This window comes from Jaculus jaculus, chromosome 2 (genome assembly GCF_020740685.1).
Source record: "Jaculus jaculus isolate mJacJac1 chromosome 2, mJacJac1.mat.Y.cur, whole genome shotgun sequence".
Lineage (NCBI taxonomy): Eukaryota > Metazoa > Chordata > Mammalia > Rodentia > Dipodidae > Jaculus > Jaculus jaculus.
Window position 1 is genome coordinate 12,792,875 of NC_059103.1, and position 18,027 is coordinate 12,810,901.

The 18,027-nt window shown below is 46.0% G+C and overlaps 1 protein-coding gene across 2 annotated transcripts in view; it reads right to left on the reverse strand.

Moving 5' to 3' along the window:
* Positions 1 to 11,745, reverse strand: part of Baz1b (bromodomain adjacent to zinc finger domain 1B) — an 85,968-nt gene extending 74,223 nt beyond the window's left edge. For both annotated transcript variants that reach the window (XM_045142664.1, XM_004666266.2), the window contains exon 1: positions 11,344 to 11,745. In XM_045142664.1, coding sequence (XP_044998599.1) covers positions 11,344 to 11,450 — 107 coding nt within the window. In that variant the 5' untranslated portion in view covers positions 11,451 to 11,745. The remainder of the gene's footprint in view (positions 1 to 11,343) is intronic.
* Between the last annotated feature and the right edge of the window lie 6,282 nt (positions 11,746 to 18,027).

Genomic DNA, 18,027 nt, shown 5'->3' on the forward strand with positions numbered 1-18,027 from the left:
ATTCTCACTTTTTCTCTCTCCTCCTGTCTCTAATTAAAATAAAATTTAAAAAAACCCTCAAGGATGGCTAGAAGGATGGCTTAGCAGTTAAGGCCACTTGTCTGCAAAGCCAAAGGATCCAGGTTTGATTCCCCTAGACCCCCATAAGCAGCCAGATGCACAAGGTGGTGTATGTGGCTGGAGTTCTTTTGCAGTGGCTGGAAGCCCTGGCATGCCCATTCTCTCTCTCTCTCTTTCAAATAAATATATTAAATTAAATTAAAAACTCAAGCATCAGAGAATAGAGCACTTGTCCTGTATCATATATCACATATATAAATCAGGTGTAGTGGTATACAACTGTAAACCGAGCACTCAGAAGGAAAAGACTGGAGGACCGTATGTTTAAAGTCATCCTCAGCTGTAGCTAGGGTTGCAAGACATGTCTCCAAAATAGTATGTTAGTGTTTTAATACAGATGAAATCCCTTTACCAGGGTTTCATCTCAAACAACTCAGACAATACTAAAAATGCCTTGAAAACAACAAAAAACCCAACTGGAGTTGGAGAAATGGCTTCGCAGTTAAGGCACTTGCCTACAAAGCCAAAGGACCCAGGTTCAATTGCCAGTACCCATGTAAAGCCAGATACACAAAATGGTGCACACATCTGGAGTTCATTTGCAGTGGCTGGAGGCCCTGGTGTGCCTATTCTCTCTCACACATACACACATCTGTCTCTGTGTCCCAAATAAAATATATTTAAAAAAAAAAAAAACTGGACATGGTAGCACCTTTAATCCCAGCACCTGGGAGGCTAAGGTAGGAGGAATGCTGAGTTTGAAGGCACCGTGAGACTACATAGTGAATTCCGGGTCAGCCTGAGCTAGAGCGAGACCCTATCTTGAAAAAACAAAATAGCCGCCAGCCTGGACTAGAGTGATACCATACCTAGAAATAACAAAAATCAGGCTGGAGAGATAGCTTAGCCATTAAGGTGCTTACATGCAAAGCCAAAGGACCCAGGTTCAATTCTGCAGAATCCATGTAACCAGATGCAAAAGGTGGTACAAGCGTCTGCAGTTCATCTGCAGTGCCTAGAGGCCCTGGTGTGCCCATTCTCTCAATCTCACACACATTCTCTCTCTCAAATAAGTAAAATAAAAAAAGATTTTAAGAACAGGAAAAAAACAAGCACAAATTCCAGGTTGGGACTTGTCACTCACTGATACAGTATTTAAAACTTAGGCATGACTCTACCATGTTTATTGCTGCTCAATTTATAATAGCTGGGAAATGGAACCAGCCTAGATGTCCCTCAACTGATGAGTGGATAATGAAGATGTGGCACATTTATACAATGGAGTTCTACTCAGCGGTAAAGAAAAATGAAGTTATGAAATTTGCAGAAAAATGGATGGATCTCGAAAGGATTATACTAAGTGAGGTAACCCAGGCCCAGAAAGCCAAGCGCCACATGTTCTCTCTCATACGTGGATCCTAGCTACAGATGATTGGACTTCTGCCTGAGAAGGAAAATACTTGGTAGCAGAGGCCAGTAAGTTAAAAAAGAGACATAAAGGGAAGAGAAAGGAAGGGAGGAGAATACTTAATAGGTTGATATTGTATATATTTAAGTACAATGATTGAGATGGGGAGGTAATATGATGGAGAATGGAATTTCAAAGGGGAGAGTGTGGGGGTGGGGAGGGAGGGGATTACCATGGGATTTTTTTTTTTAATATTTTTTGTTCATTTTTTATTTATTTATTTGAGAGTGACAGACAGAGAGAAAGACAGATAGAGGGGGAGAGAGAGAATGGGCAAGCCAGGGCTTCCAGCCACTGCAAACGAACTCCAGACGCGTGCGCCCCCTTGTGCGTCTGGCTAACGTGGGACCTGGGGAACCGAGCCTTGAACCGGGGTCCTTAGGCTTCACAGGCAAGCGCTTAACCGCTAAGCCATCTCTCCAGCCCATACCATGGGATATTTTTTTATAATCATGGAAAATGTTAATAAAAATTTAAAAATTAAAAAAAAAAAACTTAAAAGTGTAAAACCACAAGAAAAAGTAAGTTAAGCGCTGAAGTCCTGACCATACTTAAAGTATAATCTCTATTCAGTCTAGTAGTCTCTACTACTACTACACTCACAAGATCATTAGCTAGCTCAGTCTTCAAGAGGAAGATGGACAGAGAACAGCATAGGGCCATATTAGTGGCAACTTTCCACACCATCCCAACCAGAATTCACCATCAGCCAGCTACACTGAAATTCAAATGGCAAGGGGGATGTGGTGGTACACACCTTTGATCCCAGTACTCGGGAGGCAGAGATTTTTTTCCCTTGTTTTTTTTAAGGACCACTTGGCAAGCTAAGGAGGAGGATCAGGAGTTCAAAGCCAGTGTGTGCTACATAGGGAATTCAAGGCCAGCCTGGGCTATATATATGAGACCCTGTCTCAAAAAAATTTTTTTAAAAAGTAGTTGAAGACACTTACTTGAAAAGCCTGACAGCCTGGGCTCAATTCCCCAGTACCCACATAAAGTAAGATCCAAAATGTGACACATGTGACTGGAGTTCATTTCCAGTTGCAGGAAGCTCTGGTCCTCTCAGTTTGTCTGTCTCTGCCTCTCTCAGCTTGTGAATATAAATAAATAAATAAAACTTTCAAAAATTGTAAAAAGAAAGAAAAAGGTGGAGGAGGAGCCCAGTGGGAAGATATTGAGTCAGTTGCCTCTAAATCCTATTTTAGAATTCAGGTTATCAAAATAAGTTACTCTCAAATAACCACTCAAAGCAAATGCCAACTGAAGTTTTTATGTTCCAGCAACTGTCATAATTGCAGACAAAATGTCAAAGCAATTCTCAAAAGGTTGTGTAAGCTATAAATGATAAGATATTTTCAAATCCTAGACTCGCTTATTATGCATCTACTTTTCGTGACTCCCGAGAGCTATTGCCTTACCACATGTGCAGTTTTGTTCTCTTTAGCCTTCTAAAGCCTGTACTTTATAAAGTACCTGACACCTTGAAAGAAATGGCCCAGGCAGTATGATGCACATGCCTTTAATCCCAGTACTCAGGAGGATCACTGAGTTAGAGGCAAGTCTGGAACTAGAGTGAGTTCCACCTCAACCTAGAATAGGGTGAAAAAAAAAAAAAAGAAAAGAAAAAGGAAGGAAGCAAGAAAAGGAAGAGGAGGGCTGGAGAGATGGCTTAGCGGTTAAGCGCTTGCCTGTGAAGCCTAAGGACCCCGGTTCGAGGCTTGGTTCCCCAGGTCCCACGTTAGCCAGATGCACAAGGGGGCGCACGCGTCTGGAGTTCGTTTGCAGAGGCTGGAAGCCCTGGCGCGCCCATTCTCTCTCTCTCCCTCTGTCTTTCTCTCTGTGTCTGTCGCTCTCAAATAAAGTCTGCTGTTAAGCGGGTCCTTCCAAAAAAAAAAAAAAAAAGGAAGAGGAGATCAAAGAAATGGCCCAGAAAACCATGGATGCTAAAAAAGCACAACTAGCTGGGAGTGATGGTGCATGCCTTTAATCCCAGCACTTACTTGGGAGGACTGCCTTGAGTTTGACACCACTGTGATACTACATAGTTAATTCCAAGTCAGACTGAGCTAGGGTGAGACCCTACCTTGAAAAACCAAACTAAATTAAAAAAAAAAACCTCACCAAAGTCAAGGCCAGCCTGAATTTCATAAACCAGACTATACCTCAAAAATAAACAACAGGGGCTGGAGAGATGGCTTAGCGGTTAAGCGCTTGCCTGTGAAGCCTAAGGATCCCGGTTCGAGGCTCGGTTCCCCAGGTCCCACGTTAGCCAGATGCACAAGGGGGCGCACGCGTCTGGAGTTCGTTTGCAGAGGCTGGAAGCCCTGGCACGCCCATTCTCTCTCTCTCCCTCTATCTGTCTTTCTCTCTGTGTCTGTCGCTCTCAAATAAATAAATAAATAAAATTTAAAAAAATAAAAAAAAATAAAAAAAATAAACAACAGCATGCCTTTAATCCCAGCACTCAGGAGGCAGAGGCAGGAGGATCACAGTGAGTTCAAGGCTAACCTGAGACTACATAGTGCATTCCAGGTCAGTCTGGGCTAGAGTGAGACCCTACCATGAAAAACCAATAAATAAACATAAAGAACAAAAGTTGGAGAGATGGCTTAGCAGTTAAGGTGCTTGCCTGCAAAGCCTAAGGACTTAGGTTCTATTCCCCAGTACCCACGTAAGCCAGATGCACAAGGGGGTATATATGTCTAGAGCTTGCTTGCTTGCAATGGCTGGATGCCCTAGAATGCCCATTCTCTCTCCATCTGCCTTCCTTTCTTTATCGACTCTCCAGGACCCACATAAGCCAGATGCACAAGGGGATGCGTGCATCTGGAGTATGTTTGCAATGGCTGGAGGCCCTGGCATGCCCATTCTCTCAAATAAATAAAATACATTAAAATATACATAATCATAAACCTGACTCTAGTAAAGTTAATGTTTTCCCTCTAAATTGCAAAGATGGAGATGGAAGTGTCTTGCCTCTAATACTACCCTAAGAGGAATGTATCATAGACTCAAAGCTACAGTACAAGCAACATAATCTACAATTACTAACACATCAGTTATCCACAGCTTCCATTGTAAGCTTGTTTTGTTTTTGAAACAAGGTTTCCCTATGTAGCACAGACTACTTTGGAGCCCCTTTCCTCCTGCCTCAGCTTCAAACGCTGGGACTTAAAGGCATGAGCTACCACTCCCAGCTTCCACTGTAAATTCAATCAAGACATACAAAGTACCAACTCAGAGCTGTAAAATAAAAAATACACATTTGCTACAACTATACACTCAATCAAAACATTAAGGGAGATGGGCGTGGTAGTGCACACCTTTAATCCCAGCACTCAGGAGGCAGAGGTAGGAAGATCGCAGTGAGTTTGAGGCCACCCTGAGACTACATAGTGGATTCCACGTTAGCCTGGGCCAGAGTGAAATCCTTCCTCAAAAAAAACCAAGAAAATATTAAGGGGGCTGGAGAGATGATGGCTTAGTGGTTAAGGCACTTGCCTGCAAAACCAAAGAACCTAGGTCCTATTCCCCAGGACCCACATTAGCCAGATGCACAAGGTGGCACATGCATCTGGAGTTTGTTTGCAGCAGGTGAAGGCCCTAGTGCACCCATTCTCTATCTGCCTGCCTGCTCCTCCCTCCCCCTCCCCCTCTCATATAAATAAATAATACAATTATTTTTAAGAAAGAACATTGAGAGAGGCCATGGAACACATGTTTTTAATCCCAACACTCACGAGGCTTAGGTAGGAGGACTGCTGTGAGTTTGAGGTCTGCCTGAGACTACATAATGAATTTCAGGTCAGCCTGGGCTAGAGCAAGACCTTACCTTGAAAACAAAACAAACAAAAGAAAAAAACAAAAAAAGTTAAAGTATCAAATGCTGTTAAAAATCATAAGGGGAGGGCTGGAGAGATGGCTTAGTGGTTAAGCTCTTGCCTGTGAAGCCTAAGGACCCCGGTTCAAGGCTTGCCTCCCCAGGACCCACATTAGCCAGATGCACAGGGGGCGCACGCATCTGGAGTTCGTTTGCAGTGGCTGGAGGCCCTGGCATGCTCTCCCTCTTTCTCTCTATCTGTCGCTCTCAAATAAATAAAAATAAATAAAATATTTTTAAAAAAATCGTAAAAGGGGGCTGGAGAGATGGCTTAGCGGTTAAGCACTCGCCTGTGAAGCCTAAGGACTCCGGTTCGAGGCTCGGTTCCCCAGGTCCCACGTTAGCCAGATGCACAAGGGGGCGCACGCGTCTGGAGTTCGTTTGCAGAGGCTGGAAGCCCTGGCGCGCCCATTCTCTCTCTCTCCCTCTGTCTTTCTCTCTGTCTCTGTCACTCTCAAATAAATAAATAAAATATTAAAAAAAAAATCGTAAAAGGGAAAACCAGGTGTGGTGGCGCACGCCTTTAATCCCAGCACTCAGGAGGCAAAGGTAGGAGGATCGCCATGAGTTCAAAGCCACCCTGAGACTACAGAGTTAATTCCAGGTCGGCCTGGACCAGAGTGAGACCCTACCTCGAAAAACAAAACAAACAAAATCATAAGGGGGACTGTTTAAGATGGGGAGAATGGAGTTTCAAAGGGAAAGTGGGGAGAGGGAGGATATTACCATGGATAATCATGGAAGTTGTTAATAAAAAAAATTGCAAAAAATAAATAAATAAATAAAGGGGCTAAAGGGATGGCTTAGTGGTGTAGGTGTTTGCCTGCATAGCCAAAGGTCCCAGGTTTGATTGCCCAGGAACCACGTTAGCCAGATGCACAAGGGGGCACAAGCCTGTGGAGTTCATTTGCAGTGGTTGGAAGTCCTGGCGTACCCATTCATTCTCTCTCTTCCTCTGTCAAATAAATAAATAAATAAATAAATAATCATAAGGGCTTGCAAGATGGCTTAGCGGTTAAGATGTCTACCTGCAAAGCCAAAGGATCCCAGCTCGACTCTCCAGGACCCACATAAGCCAGATGCACAAGGGGATGCATGCATCTGGAGTATGTTTGCAATGGCTGGAGGCCCTGGCATGCCCATTCTCTCTCTCAAATAAATAAAATACGTTAAAATATACATAATCATAAAAAATATAACTATAAACTAAGATGTGGGGAAAAATTAACTTCAAATTCTACTGTTACCAAGCCATACATTTCTTCTCCTCCATGAAACCACTAATAGTCTCATAAAGAAGTGTGACAAACTGCCAACTGTATAGTACAATTAGTTATAAACCACCCTCAAAGTGCTTCCTCTGGTAGAAAGTCCCAGGAGGGTAATTCCCCTCCAAATATAAGGCTTTTAAAGAACTCTTTAGTTAAAGACTACTCAATGTTGCTATGAGAAATAAAAAAGGGGGGGGCTTTATAAAGTATATCCCACTAGGGCTGAAGAGATTGCTTAGCAGTTAAGGCGCTTGCCTACAAAGCCTAAGGACCCAGGTTCAATTTCCCAGGACCCACATAAACCAACATGCCTCTGGGGTTTTGTTTGGGATAGGTGGAGGCCTAGAACACCCATTCTCTCTATCACTCTCTCAAGTAAATAATTAAATAAATTTTTTAAGTATATACTCCTGGGCTGGAGGGATGTTTCAGAGGTTAAGGCACTTGCCTACAAAGCCAAAGGACCTAGGTTCAATTCCCCAAGACCCACATAAGCCAGATGCGCAAGGTGGTGCGTGTGTCTGGAATTCTTTTTGCAGTGGCTAGAGGCCCTGGAGTGCCCATTCTGTCTGCATCTCTCTCTCCAATAAATAAATAAATAAAAATATTTTTTAAAAAGAAAAAAAAAATTAAAGTATATATCCTCCCCAGCAAAAAAAAAAAAAGGCCAACAGCCCAGCATGGTGGCACGGGTCCTTATCCCAGCAGAGGCAGAGCTAAAAGGATAGCCATGAGTTCAAAGCCAGCCACTACATAGTGAATTTCAAGGACCCAGTTACACAAGCCTGTAATCCCAGCACTTAGGAGGCAGAGACAAGACTGAGTTCTTCAAAGGTAACCTGAGTTTTTTCATAGTGATAACCAGTCCCAAAAGGGAGCCAGATGGTGAGATCATTCTTGCTTTAAAAGTCTATCAGGGCTGGGTGTGGTGGTGCATGCCTTTCATCCCAGCACTTGGGAGGCAGAGGTTGGAGGATTGCCATGAGTTCAAGGCCACCATGAGACTACACAGGGAATTCCAGGTCAGCATGGGCTAGAGTGAGACCCTTCCTTAAACCCTCCCACCCCCAAAAAAGTCTATCAGCCTGTCAACCCAGTTCTTTTCCCTAGCACCCACTTAAAGCCAGATACAGAGTGGTACATGGACCCATTAACACACATACATCTACATACAAACAAAGGAACATCTTAAAATGGGGGTGAGGAAGCTAGGCAGCACAATGGTGTAAGGCCCAGAATTCCACCCTAGCATTCTGACTCCGTGTCCCTCCTTGATTACTCACAGGGATGTGGCTGGAGGAGCACTGACTGTAACCCTGGTTCTTCATTTATGGGCATGTGACCTTTGACATGCTAACCTAAACTTTCTGGAGCGTACTTGGCAAACCAGGCAGAAGGTCTGGACCACCTTTCAGGTCCTCTCCAAAAGCCAGGCTTGGTGGCGCAGGCCTTTAGTCTCTCTCAGTACTAAGGAGGCTGAGGTAGGAGGATCTTGGAGTTGAAGGCCAGTTTGGGGCTACAGAGTGAGTTCCAGGTCAGGCTGAGCTAGAATGAGATCCTGCCTTAAAAAACAAAAAGCAGGCATGACTGCGCATGCCTTTAATCCCAGCACTTGAGAGGCAGAGGTAGGAGAATCGCCGAGTTCGAAGCCACAGAGTCTACAGAGTGAATTCCAGATCAACCTGGACTAGAGGGAGACCCAACCTCGATAAGATAAAAAAAAAAAAAAAAAAAATCTCTAAAGATGCTATATCTATATACCATCAGGAACATCGGCTTGTTTTCCTTTCCAAGAGTGTATATGAACACTCTTATTCACAACTGCCTCTAAGAGTGCGCTGGGTAAGCAGTCGCTAAAGTGCTTACCTTGCATGAGAAAGTTAGATCAGTCCCCAGAAGACACTTTGTTAAGTGTTTGTAATCCCAACACTGGAGAGGTGGAGACTGGGAGCCTCCTTGAGGTTCAATGACCTACCAGTCTAGCCCATAGGCAACCTCCAGCCCAATGAGACAGTTTCAAAATAACAAAACAACAACAACAAAAAAATGTAGCCCGGCGTGGTAGAACATGCCTTTAATCCCAGGGAGGCAGAGGTAGGGGGACTGCTGTGGGTTTGAGGCCACCCTGAGACTACACAATGAATTCCAAGTCAGCCTGAACTAGAGTGAGACCCTACTTCGGAAAAGAAAAAAAAAGCATTACAAACTGGGTGTGGTGGTTCATATCTATATGATTCAGGTAGGAGGGTCACCATGAGTTCAAGGCCAGCCAGAGTGAGTTTCAGGTCCACCTGGACTACAGTGAGACCCTGCTTCAAGAAAAATAAAACAAAATAAAAATATGAAAGCCTTCCTAAGGAACACCACTAGAAGTTCTCTGGCCTGCACACACATGCACACATGTACACAGTACATATAATTACATGTAGGCACCCACACAAACACATGCACACTCATTAAAGAAAGTCAACCTGGGATAAAGCGAGCCCCTACCTCGAAAAAATAAATAAATAAATAAGGAAAAGAAAAAGCCATTCTCCTGTGAATTTTAACTTGAATTCATTCCTGATGTTTGAAACCCTGGTTTAAAACAATTCAGTAAAGCATCTTGCCTCAGAGAAGAAAAAAGAGAGAAGAGGTTCTCCTGACAGAGCCTATGGGCTTAGCACTATCATTCCAACTACTCTGGAGGCAGAGGTAGGAAAATTCCAAGTTCAAGGCCTGTATGGCCTGAACAGTAAGTTCAGGGCCAACCAACCTCCATGAAAACTTATGGAGACACAGGCAAAACAGTAAGAGGACTAGGAATATAGCTCAGTGGAGGAGCACTTGCCTAAGCACTTAGTATGTACAAGGTCCTGGGTTTATTCCCAGTACAACCTTACTACAATATTTAAAAAGCAAGAAGTCTAATGCACCCAAATGCGCCTGATCTCATCATGAAAAGAAATGAGGTGGGGTGTAGTGGCGCACGCTTTGATCCCAGCACTCAGGAGGCAGAGGTAGGAGGACTGCCATGAGTTCAAGGCCACCCTGAGAATAGTGAATTCCAGATCAGCCTGGGCTAGAGTGAAACCCTACCTCTAAAAAACAAAATAAAACAAAAAAGACAAAAGAAAGAAATGAAACTACCCGACAAAACAAAGCACTAAAGCAGTCAAGGTGGGCAGGATGCACATGTGCAATCTTAAAGCAGTCAGGAGGGTCAGGGTTTCAAGGCCAGCCTTGACTACACACAGCAAGTTGGGCACCAGTTTAGGCTACATGAGACCTTGCCTCAAAAAACAAACAAGCAACCAATAAATACAGCAAACAGCAAGCAAGAAAGAAACGAGCTCACGTGGACCCTCCTTCCTCAGCAGCAAGCAAAAACTAAGACAGAATCTGTTCCTTTCAAAAGCAAAGGCCTGGTAAGGCTTAGAAAGACATAAAAGTTTGAATCAGAAGCCTACTCTTTCTTTACACATAATCCCTAAAAACTGATTCATCTGGCATCCATTTTAAAAAAGGCAAACAAAAGTCATTCAACTTTAACAAAAAGACTATGCTTGTTCAAGGAATCCAAAAGCAATTCCTATTTGAAGCATCAGTTTCATGTTCCTAAAATTAAACGTTAGGTGCATCTCAGCCTCTTATTTTACTTTCGATTACATTCCAACACAAATAGTAAGCAGGGAATCGTGGTAGCTCAAGCCTGTAGTCCCAGCACTCTGGAGCTGAGGCAGAAGAATCGCTGCTAGCAGGTCACGAGAAGGCGCTGGCTACATAATTGGGACCTAAAATCCAATCCCCCTGTAGATCTTCAAAATGTTGAACCCTGTGCTCCCAGGAAAAGAGAATGTTCCTCCTCTAAGGCCAGCTTCCTCTCCCCACCTCCACTCCCTGTCCTCCTCCAAGTCTGAAAAGTCATCCAGGCTTCAGTGGTTCATGGTCCTGTCAGTTCAACCCTAACCTAAAGTCCACTCCGCAGGAATAAAAAATAAAAATAATCACCAGTGCCCCCGCATAGATCAGGAAAAGACGCGGCAGACTTTACACAAGCCAGATCACGAGGCCGAGCGAGGGTACAATTTGAAAGAGGAGAGGAAAAAAAGAAAGAAAAAAAAAACTTAAGTTGACGGTTTTTAATTTCAATAGTTAATTTTTAAAAAAAGCGCAGAGGAAACCCTGCTTCCTCCGTAGTTCCTTAGGGTTTCTAGCCAAGTTGGGAGGAGGGAGGTGCGTGGATCGTCAGCGAGGCCCAAGAGGAACAAAGTAAGGGGATTGGTTAAGGGGGGAGGGTGAGGGGAAGCAAAGGATGGAGACGCGCGGTTCCGAGTGGGCCCAAGGCGGGGATCCCCCCAACACGGTGACATCGGAGCGGGGATATCGAAGCCCCGCGGATGACCCGATGACGCTGACAGCTGTCCGTCCACTCCCCCGCCCCACAAAGCACGGGACGACGTGCGAGGCCCTCCCGGCTCCAGCCTTCATCCACCACCGACCCCCCCCCCCGCCCCAGCCCGCGATCCCCGGCGCTGCGCAACCCTGCGCGCGGGCTCCTGCATCCATCCATCCACCCACCCACCCATCCATCCATCTACGCATCCCTCCATAGCCGTCTCCAGGGCTGGAGAAGAAAGAAAAAAAGAAAAGAAAAGAAAAAAAGCAAATGAAAAGGATACTCCCGGGTGCGGAAGGCCTCCTGGGTGTGTGGGATGGTGAAGAGCGGCTCCTCTCCGGGAAGCGGTTTCACCAACGGGAAGGGTTTGCGGCCCAGGAGCGGCGCCATCGCGGCGACAACCGAGACGACGCCGAAGGCTCCTCGCCGGTCGGCGCGACGCGGTACCAACAGGCCCAGCGCGGCCCGGACGGAGAAGCGAGGAGCGCCTGGCTCTCTCTCTCTCTCTCTCTCTCTCTCCCCCCTCGCTCGCTCGCTCTCTCCCGGGGTGGTGGGGGAGGGGAAGGGTGAGAGGGCGGCGCGAACTCCTCCGGCTTGCCCTCCACCAGAAGCGCTGAGATTTCGCTCTCACGCACCGCCGCGGAGTCCCTCTCTCTCCCCCCTCTCTCCTCCTCACCCCTACGCTTCCCCCGGTCAACCTTCGCTACGGGTCCTCTCCCCCCACCCCACCCCACCCCGCCTCGGCGGCCGAGCAGTCACGACTCCTCTCCAAGCGGCACCACCGGAGGAAATTATTGAAAAATGGCGGGAGATTCCCCCCTCCTCCTCCGCTCCGCCGGGCCAGCGCACACACTAACTTGCTCCTCCTGTGGCGCCGGTGGCGAATGCTCCAATAGGCGGACGGCTGGTCAGCGCTTGCAGCTCATTGGTCCGCAGTGGCTGCCGCTCGCCACTCGGGTCCCGCCCCCTTCTCTCCCTCTCCCCCCCCCCCCAGCGCCGTCCCTGCCACGTAGTTAGGTTGCGGCGCACCAGAGGGCAGTCTGGAGAGGTGAAAGGTCACGTTATGTAAGAGCCGGTGACAGGCGTGCGGGCCTCCGGTCGGACGAGCTCGAAAGTGCCCAACGGCGGGGGACTGAAAGGCTGAGGACTCCCGCAGGTCGGGACAGAAAGCCCTGTCAGAGATACAGGCATTGCGCCATCTGTCACCGACGGCGGCGACACCGACATCCGGGCACCGCTGTCCGTGTGGTGCGCCGGAGGAGGGGGAGGAGGGGAAGCGCGCGGCCAGGGGCTTTGTCTTTTCCCCTTAGGCTCCGCCCCCTCCTTAAAGGAGCCGCGTTCGGCCACGCCCGGGGATGCCCTGGGACTGGGCTGTAAAAGAGGTTGGCGGGAAGTCATCCGAGGTCCTGTTGAAGGACTGCTAGAGCCTCCCCCACACCCCACATCCCACACCCCAAGTCTTCCTCGCCACGAAGTTAACTTACTCTGGGCGAAGAATGTGTTTGCTTGTTTCTAGGGGCTTGCTGGAAAGGATAGTGCAGAAGTTTCTTTGAAAAACAAAAAGTGAATAAGGATCAGACTAAGTGGCATAATACTACAAAAATGATGGATGACAGTTTGGAAGCCAGTCGGGACTGCGTGTCGAGTTCAAGGCCAGCCTGGGTTACTTAGCAAGACTCTTTATCACCAAAATAAAATAAATAATAAATATATTTCTGTATCTGAGAATGTATCTTACTCAGATATGTGCGTTCTAAAAATAGTATTCACCAGTAACGTGCAGTTCCAGGTCCGGTGGTGGGTTCTATAGGGGGTTAAAATAAAGCACAGCAATTAGCTAATTAGCAATTAGCCTAGATGTAATCCCAGCACCTGGGAGGTGGAGGCCAGGTGAAGCACGAGTTCAAGGGCACCTTCAGCTGCGTAGTGGATTTGAGGTCACCCTCAAACTACCTGTACTGTCTCAAAAGGTGGGGGAGGGAGCGGGGCGTGGTGGCGCGGGCCTTTTATCTCAGCACTATAAAGTCAGAGGTAGGAGGATCACCTGAAGTTCGAGGCTACCCTGAGGCTATATTGTGAATTCTAGGTCAGCCAGGATTAGAATGAAACCCTACCCTCGAGAACACACACACACACAGATGAGGGAGAGAGGGAGGGGAAAGAGCCTGATGTGGTGACATATTCCTATAAATCCCAGTACTCCAGAGACAGAGGTAGGAGGATGGAGTTCGAGGCCATCCCAAGACTATGTAGTGAATTCTAGGTAAACCTGGGGGGTGGGGTGGAGATGGTATCTAAGGGGCTGGAGGGATGGCTCCGCGGTTAAGGTGCTTGCCTGCAAAGTAAAGCCTAAGGATCTGGGTTTGATTCCCTTGTATCCATGTAAAGCCAGCTGTAGAAAGTGACACATGCATCTGGAGTATATATTTAACTGTAAGTACAAGGGAATGGGGGGGGGGAAATACATGAAATTTGTCTTAAGAAGTGAGTACCATCATCAATAATCTAAAGAAAAAAAAAAAACCAGGCGTAGTGGCGCACACCTTTAATCCCAGCACTTGGGAGGCAGAGGTAGGTGGATCACAGTGAGTTTGAGGCCACCCTGAGACTACATAGTGAATTCCAGGTCAGCCTGAGCTAGAGTGAGACCCTACTTCGAAAAACCAAAAAAAAAAAAAAAAAAAAAAAAAGGATTAGAAGAAGAATTTCAGTGCTCAGACTGCTTAGGCAGGAATCCAATCCCAGATTTGGTGGCACAAGGACCTGAGATGGAAAACTACCCCTAGGCTCCTGGGTTTCTGCCATACAGCTCCAGGAACTGAAGAACTCTCTGAACGCAGCTGGAAATTCCAAGGAGAGAAGAAGAGCTAGAGAGGAAAGGCTTGTGAACATCTCCCATTCCCAGAAAAAAAAAAAAAAATGAATGAGGTGCTAAAGAGGTAAGCCCCTAAAATATGGAACAGTGCTTATTACCTGGCAGAGGTGGGTTTTTGTTTGTTTGGTGTTTTTTGCAAGCAGAGAGAGGAGACAGAGGAAGATTGGGTGCACTAGGGCCTCTAGTCACTGCATACAAACTCCAGACACATGCGCTCCCTTGTGCATCTGGCTTATGTGGGTATCGGGGAATCGAACCTGGGACCTTTGGCTTCACAGGCAAGCGCCTTAACTGCCAAGCCATCCCTCCAGCCCAGAAGTGAAATTTTGGTATAGATTTTTGTTTTGTTTTATTATTATTTTTGTTTTTTTGAGGTAGAGTCTCATTTTAGCCTAGGCTGACCTGTAATGCACTACATAGTTGCAGGGTGGCCTTGAACTCACGGGGATCCTCCTACCTCTGCCTCCCGAGTGCTGAGATTAAAGGCGTGCGCCACCACATCAGGCACTGATATAGATTTTCAAATATATTTTATTTATTTATTTATTCGCACGAGAGAATGGGTGCCTCAGAGCCTGCAGCTTCAGCAAACGAAATTCCAGATGCATGTGCCACTTTGTGTACCTGGCTTTTTATGATACTGGAGAATTGAACCTGGGTCTCTAGGTTTATCAGGCAAGGGTCTAAACCACTGAGCCATCTCTCCAGCAGTACATTTTCTTTTTAATGCCATTTCTTTTTATTTAAAGATAATTTTTTAAAGACAATGGTAGTTTTTTTTTTTTAATTTTTATTTATGTATTAGAGTCAGAGAGAGAAGGAGAGTGAGCACACGAGAGTGAGAATGGGTGCTCCAGGGCTTCCAGCCACTGCAAACAAACTCCAGACATATGTGCCATCTGGTGCATCTGGCTAATGTGGGTCCTGGGGAATTAAACCTGGGTCCTTCGGCTTTGCAGGCAAATGCCTTAACCGCTTAGCCATCCCTCCAGCCCTTAGTGCATTTCTAATAGTTTCTGCCACATACTTTTTCACGAACCCTCCAGACTTTTTAAGATTTTGTTCATTTTTATTTATTTATTTGAGAGCGACAAAGAGAGAGAGAGAATGGGCGTGCCAGGCACATGTGCCCCCTTGTGCATCTGGCTAATGTGGGTCCTAGGGAATCAAGCCTTGATCCAGGGTCCTTAGGCTTCACAGGCAAGCACTTAGCTGCTAAGCCATCTCTCCAGCCCCTTTTCTTTTATTTTTTGAGATTTTAAATTTTATTTATTTATTTATTTATTAGAGGGAGAGAGAAAGTGAGAATAGGCACACCAGGGCCTCTAGCCACTGCAAAGGAACTCCAGATGTATGCGCCACCAGGTGCATCTGGCTTACATAGGACTTAAATCAAACCGGGGCCCTTAGGCTTTGCAGGCATGTGCCGTAACTGCTAAACCATCTCTCTAGACAGACTTCTTTTTTCAAATTTACTTATTTTTATTGACAGCTTCCTTGACAGTAAACAATATCCCATTTTAATTCCCTCCCTCCCCCTTTTATTCGGGTTTTCAAGGTAACATCTTGCACTGGTCCAGGCTGACCTGGAAACCACCATGTAGTCTCTGGATGGCCTGGACCAACTCACAGTGATCCTAACCCTTCATCTGCATCCTGAATGCTGGGATTAAAGGTGTGTACCCCTATACCCAGCTTGACATTTTGTTATTATAATGTGAGCATAATTATTCAATGTGTCTTCTCTCCCATTGAATTCACAAATTAATACTAAAGGAAAGACTATTAGCAGGGTGTGACTACGTATAACTTTAATCCCAGCACTTGGGAGGCAGAAGTAGGAGGATCATTGTGAGTTCCAGGCCAGCCTTGGTCTACAGAGTGAGTTCCAGGTCAGCCTGGGCTAGAGTGATACCCTGTGTCAACCCCCCCCCCTTACCTCAGACAAAGTTGGCAGTCTGGGTCTGGAGAGATGGCTCAGCAGTTAAAGGTGCCTGCATGTAAATCCTGACTGCCAGGTTTTGATTCCCAAGATGACCCCCATAAATCCAGATGCAAAAAGTGCATGTATCTGAAGTCCCTTTAAGGGGCCCTAGCATACCCATATATACATGTACATGCCCAAACACACACATACAAACCCAATAACCTAAAGAGGACTGGAGAGATGGCTTAGCAAATAAGGCACTTGCGTGCGAAGCCTAAGGACCCATGTTAAATCCCTCTCCACATCCCACTTAAAGGAGACGCACAAAGGTGAGGCAAGTGCAAGGTCGCACATGCCCACTGGGTGGCACAAGCATCTGGAGTTCGATTGCAGAGGCTGAAGCCCTGGCATGCCCATTCTCACTCTCACTCTCTCATCTGCCTCTTTCTCAAACTAAAAAAAAAAAAAAAAGCAGTAGCCAGGCGTGGTGGCGCATGGCTTTAATCCCAGCACTTGGGAGGCAAAGGTAGGAGGATCACCGTGAGTTTTAGGCCACCCTGAGACTACATAGTGAGTTCTAGGTTAGCCTGGGTTAGAGTGAGACCTGACCTCGAAAAACCAAAAATAAATAAATAAATAAATAAAAGAAATAAAAGAGGACAGGCATGGTCTTGGTGCATGCCTTTAATCCTAACACTTGGGAGGCAAAGGTAGGAGCATTGCTGTGAGTTCAAGGCCAGCCTGGGACTACAGATCCAATTCCAAGTCAGTCTGGACTAGAGGGAAACTCTACCTGAAAGAAAAAAAAAAAAAAAAAGCTGAGTGTGGTGGCACACACCTTTAATCCCAGCACTCGGAATGTAGAGGTGGAAGGATCTCTGTGAGTTTGAGGCCAGCCTGAGATTACATAGTGAATTCGAGTGACACCCTACCTTGGGGGAAAAAAAAACAACAACAAAAGCTGTTTGCTCAGGGGTGTTTGTACCTATGGCTGCACTAACCAGATAACATACATACAAGCAGGGTACAGCTGCATAGATCGGGAACTCGGGGTCATGCTGTCTCCCTGGAAAAGGCTTGTACAAGACAAACTGTGTTTTAGAGTATCATTTGGGTCTGGTTTCCGCTCTAAATTTCTTCTACCACAATAATAATAATAATAATAATAAAATAAAAAATGTCAAGCATGGTGGTGCACACCTTTAACCCCAGCACGTGGGAAGCAGAGGTAGGAGGACTACCGTGAATTCGAGGCCACCCTGAGACTCCATAGTGACTTCAGATACTCCTTGAATCAGGCTTGGTGGAGGTGTCAACTTGCTATGTAGCCAGAAATGATCTTGAACTCTCCATTCTCTGCCTCTGTCTCCCAAACGTTGGACTTATACACTGCACATGCCTGCATTGTTCTACTTCAGTTTAACATTATATCATTTCTTTCTTTCTTTCTTTCTTTTTTGGCTTGATTTTCAAGGTAGGATCTCACCCTAGCCCAGGCTGACTGGAACTCACTCTGTACTCCTAGGCTGGCCTCAAACTCACGGCGATCCTCCTACCTCTGCCTCCCAAGTGCTGGGATTAAAGGTGTGCGCCACCACGCTCAGCTTCTTTCCTTTCTTTGTTTTAATTGAAGTAGAGCCTCACTGTAGTCTAGGCTGCCCTGGAATTTAGAACTCATGGCAATCCTCCTACTTCAGTCTACTCCTGACTCCTGGTATTAAAGACATGTGCCACCAAGTCCAGTTCATTTCTTTCTTTCTTTCTTTTTTTTGGATCCTGAGACAACATAGTGAATTCCAGGTCAGCTTGAGCTAGAGTGAGACCCTACCTCAAAAAAAGGGAGGGGTACTATTTAAAAATAAATAAATAAAATAAAATGAATGCCAGGCGTGGTGGTGCACACCTTTAATCCCAGCACTTGGGAGACAGAGGTAGGAGAATCAATGTGAGTTCGAGACCAGCCCAGGAGTACAGAGTGAGTTCCAGTTCAACCTTGAAACACTCTCCCACCAAAAAAACCAAAAAAAAACAAGAACAAAAAAAAACTTTTTAACTTGATTATTTAGTGTGTGCAGAGTCAGAATATTCATGTGTGAGTTCAGGTGTCTGTCGTGTTGCAAGCATGGCATGGCAATCAGAGGACAACTTTCAGGCTGGTCCTTGCC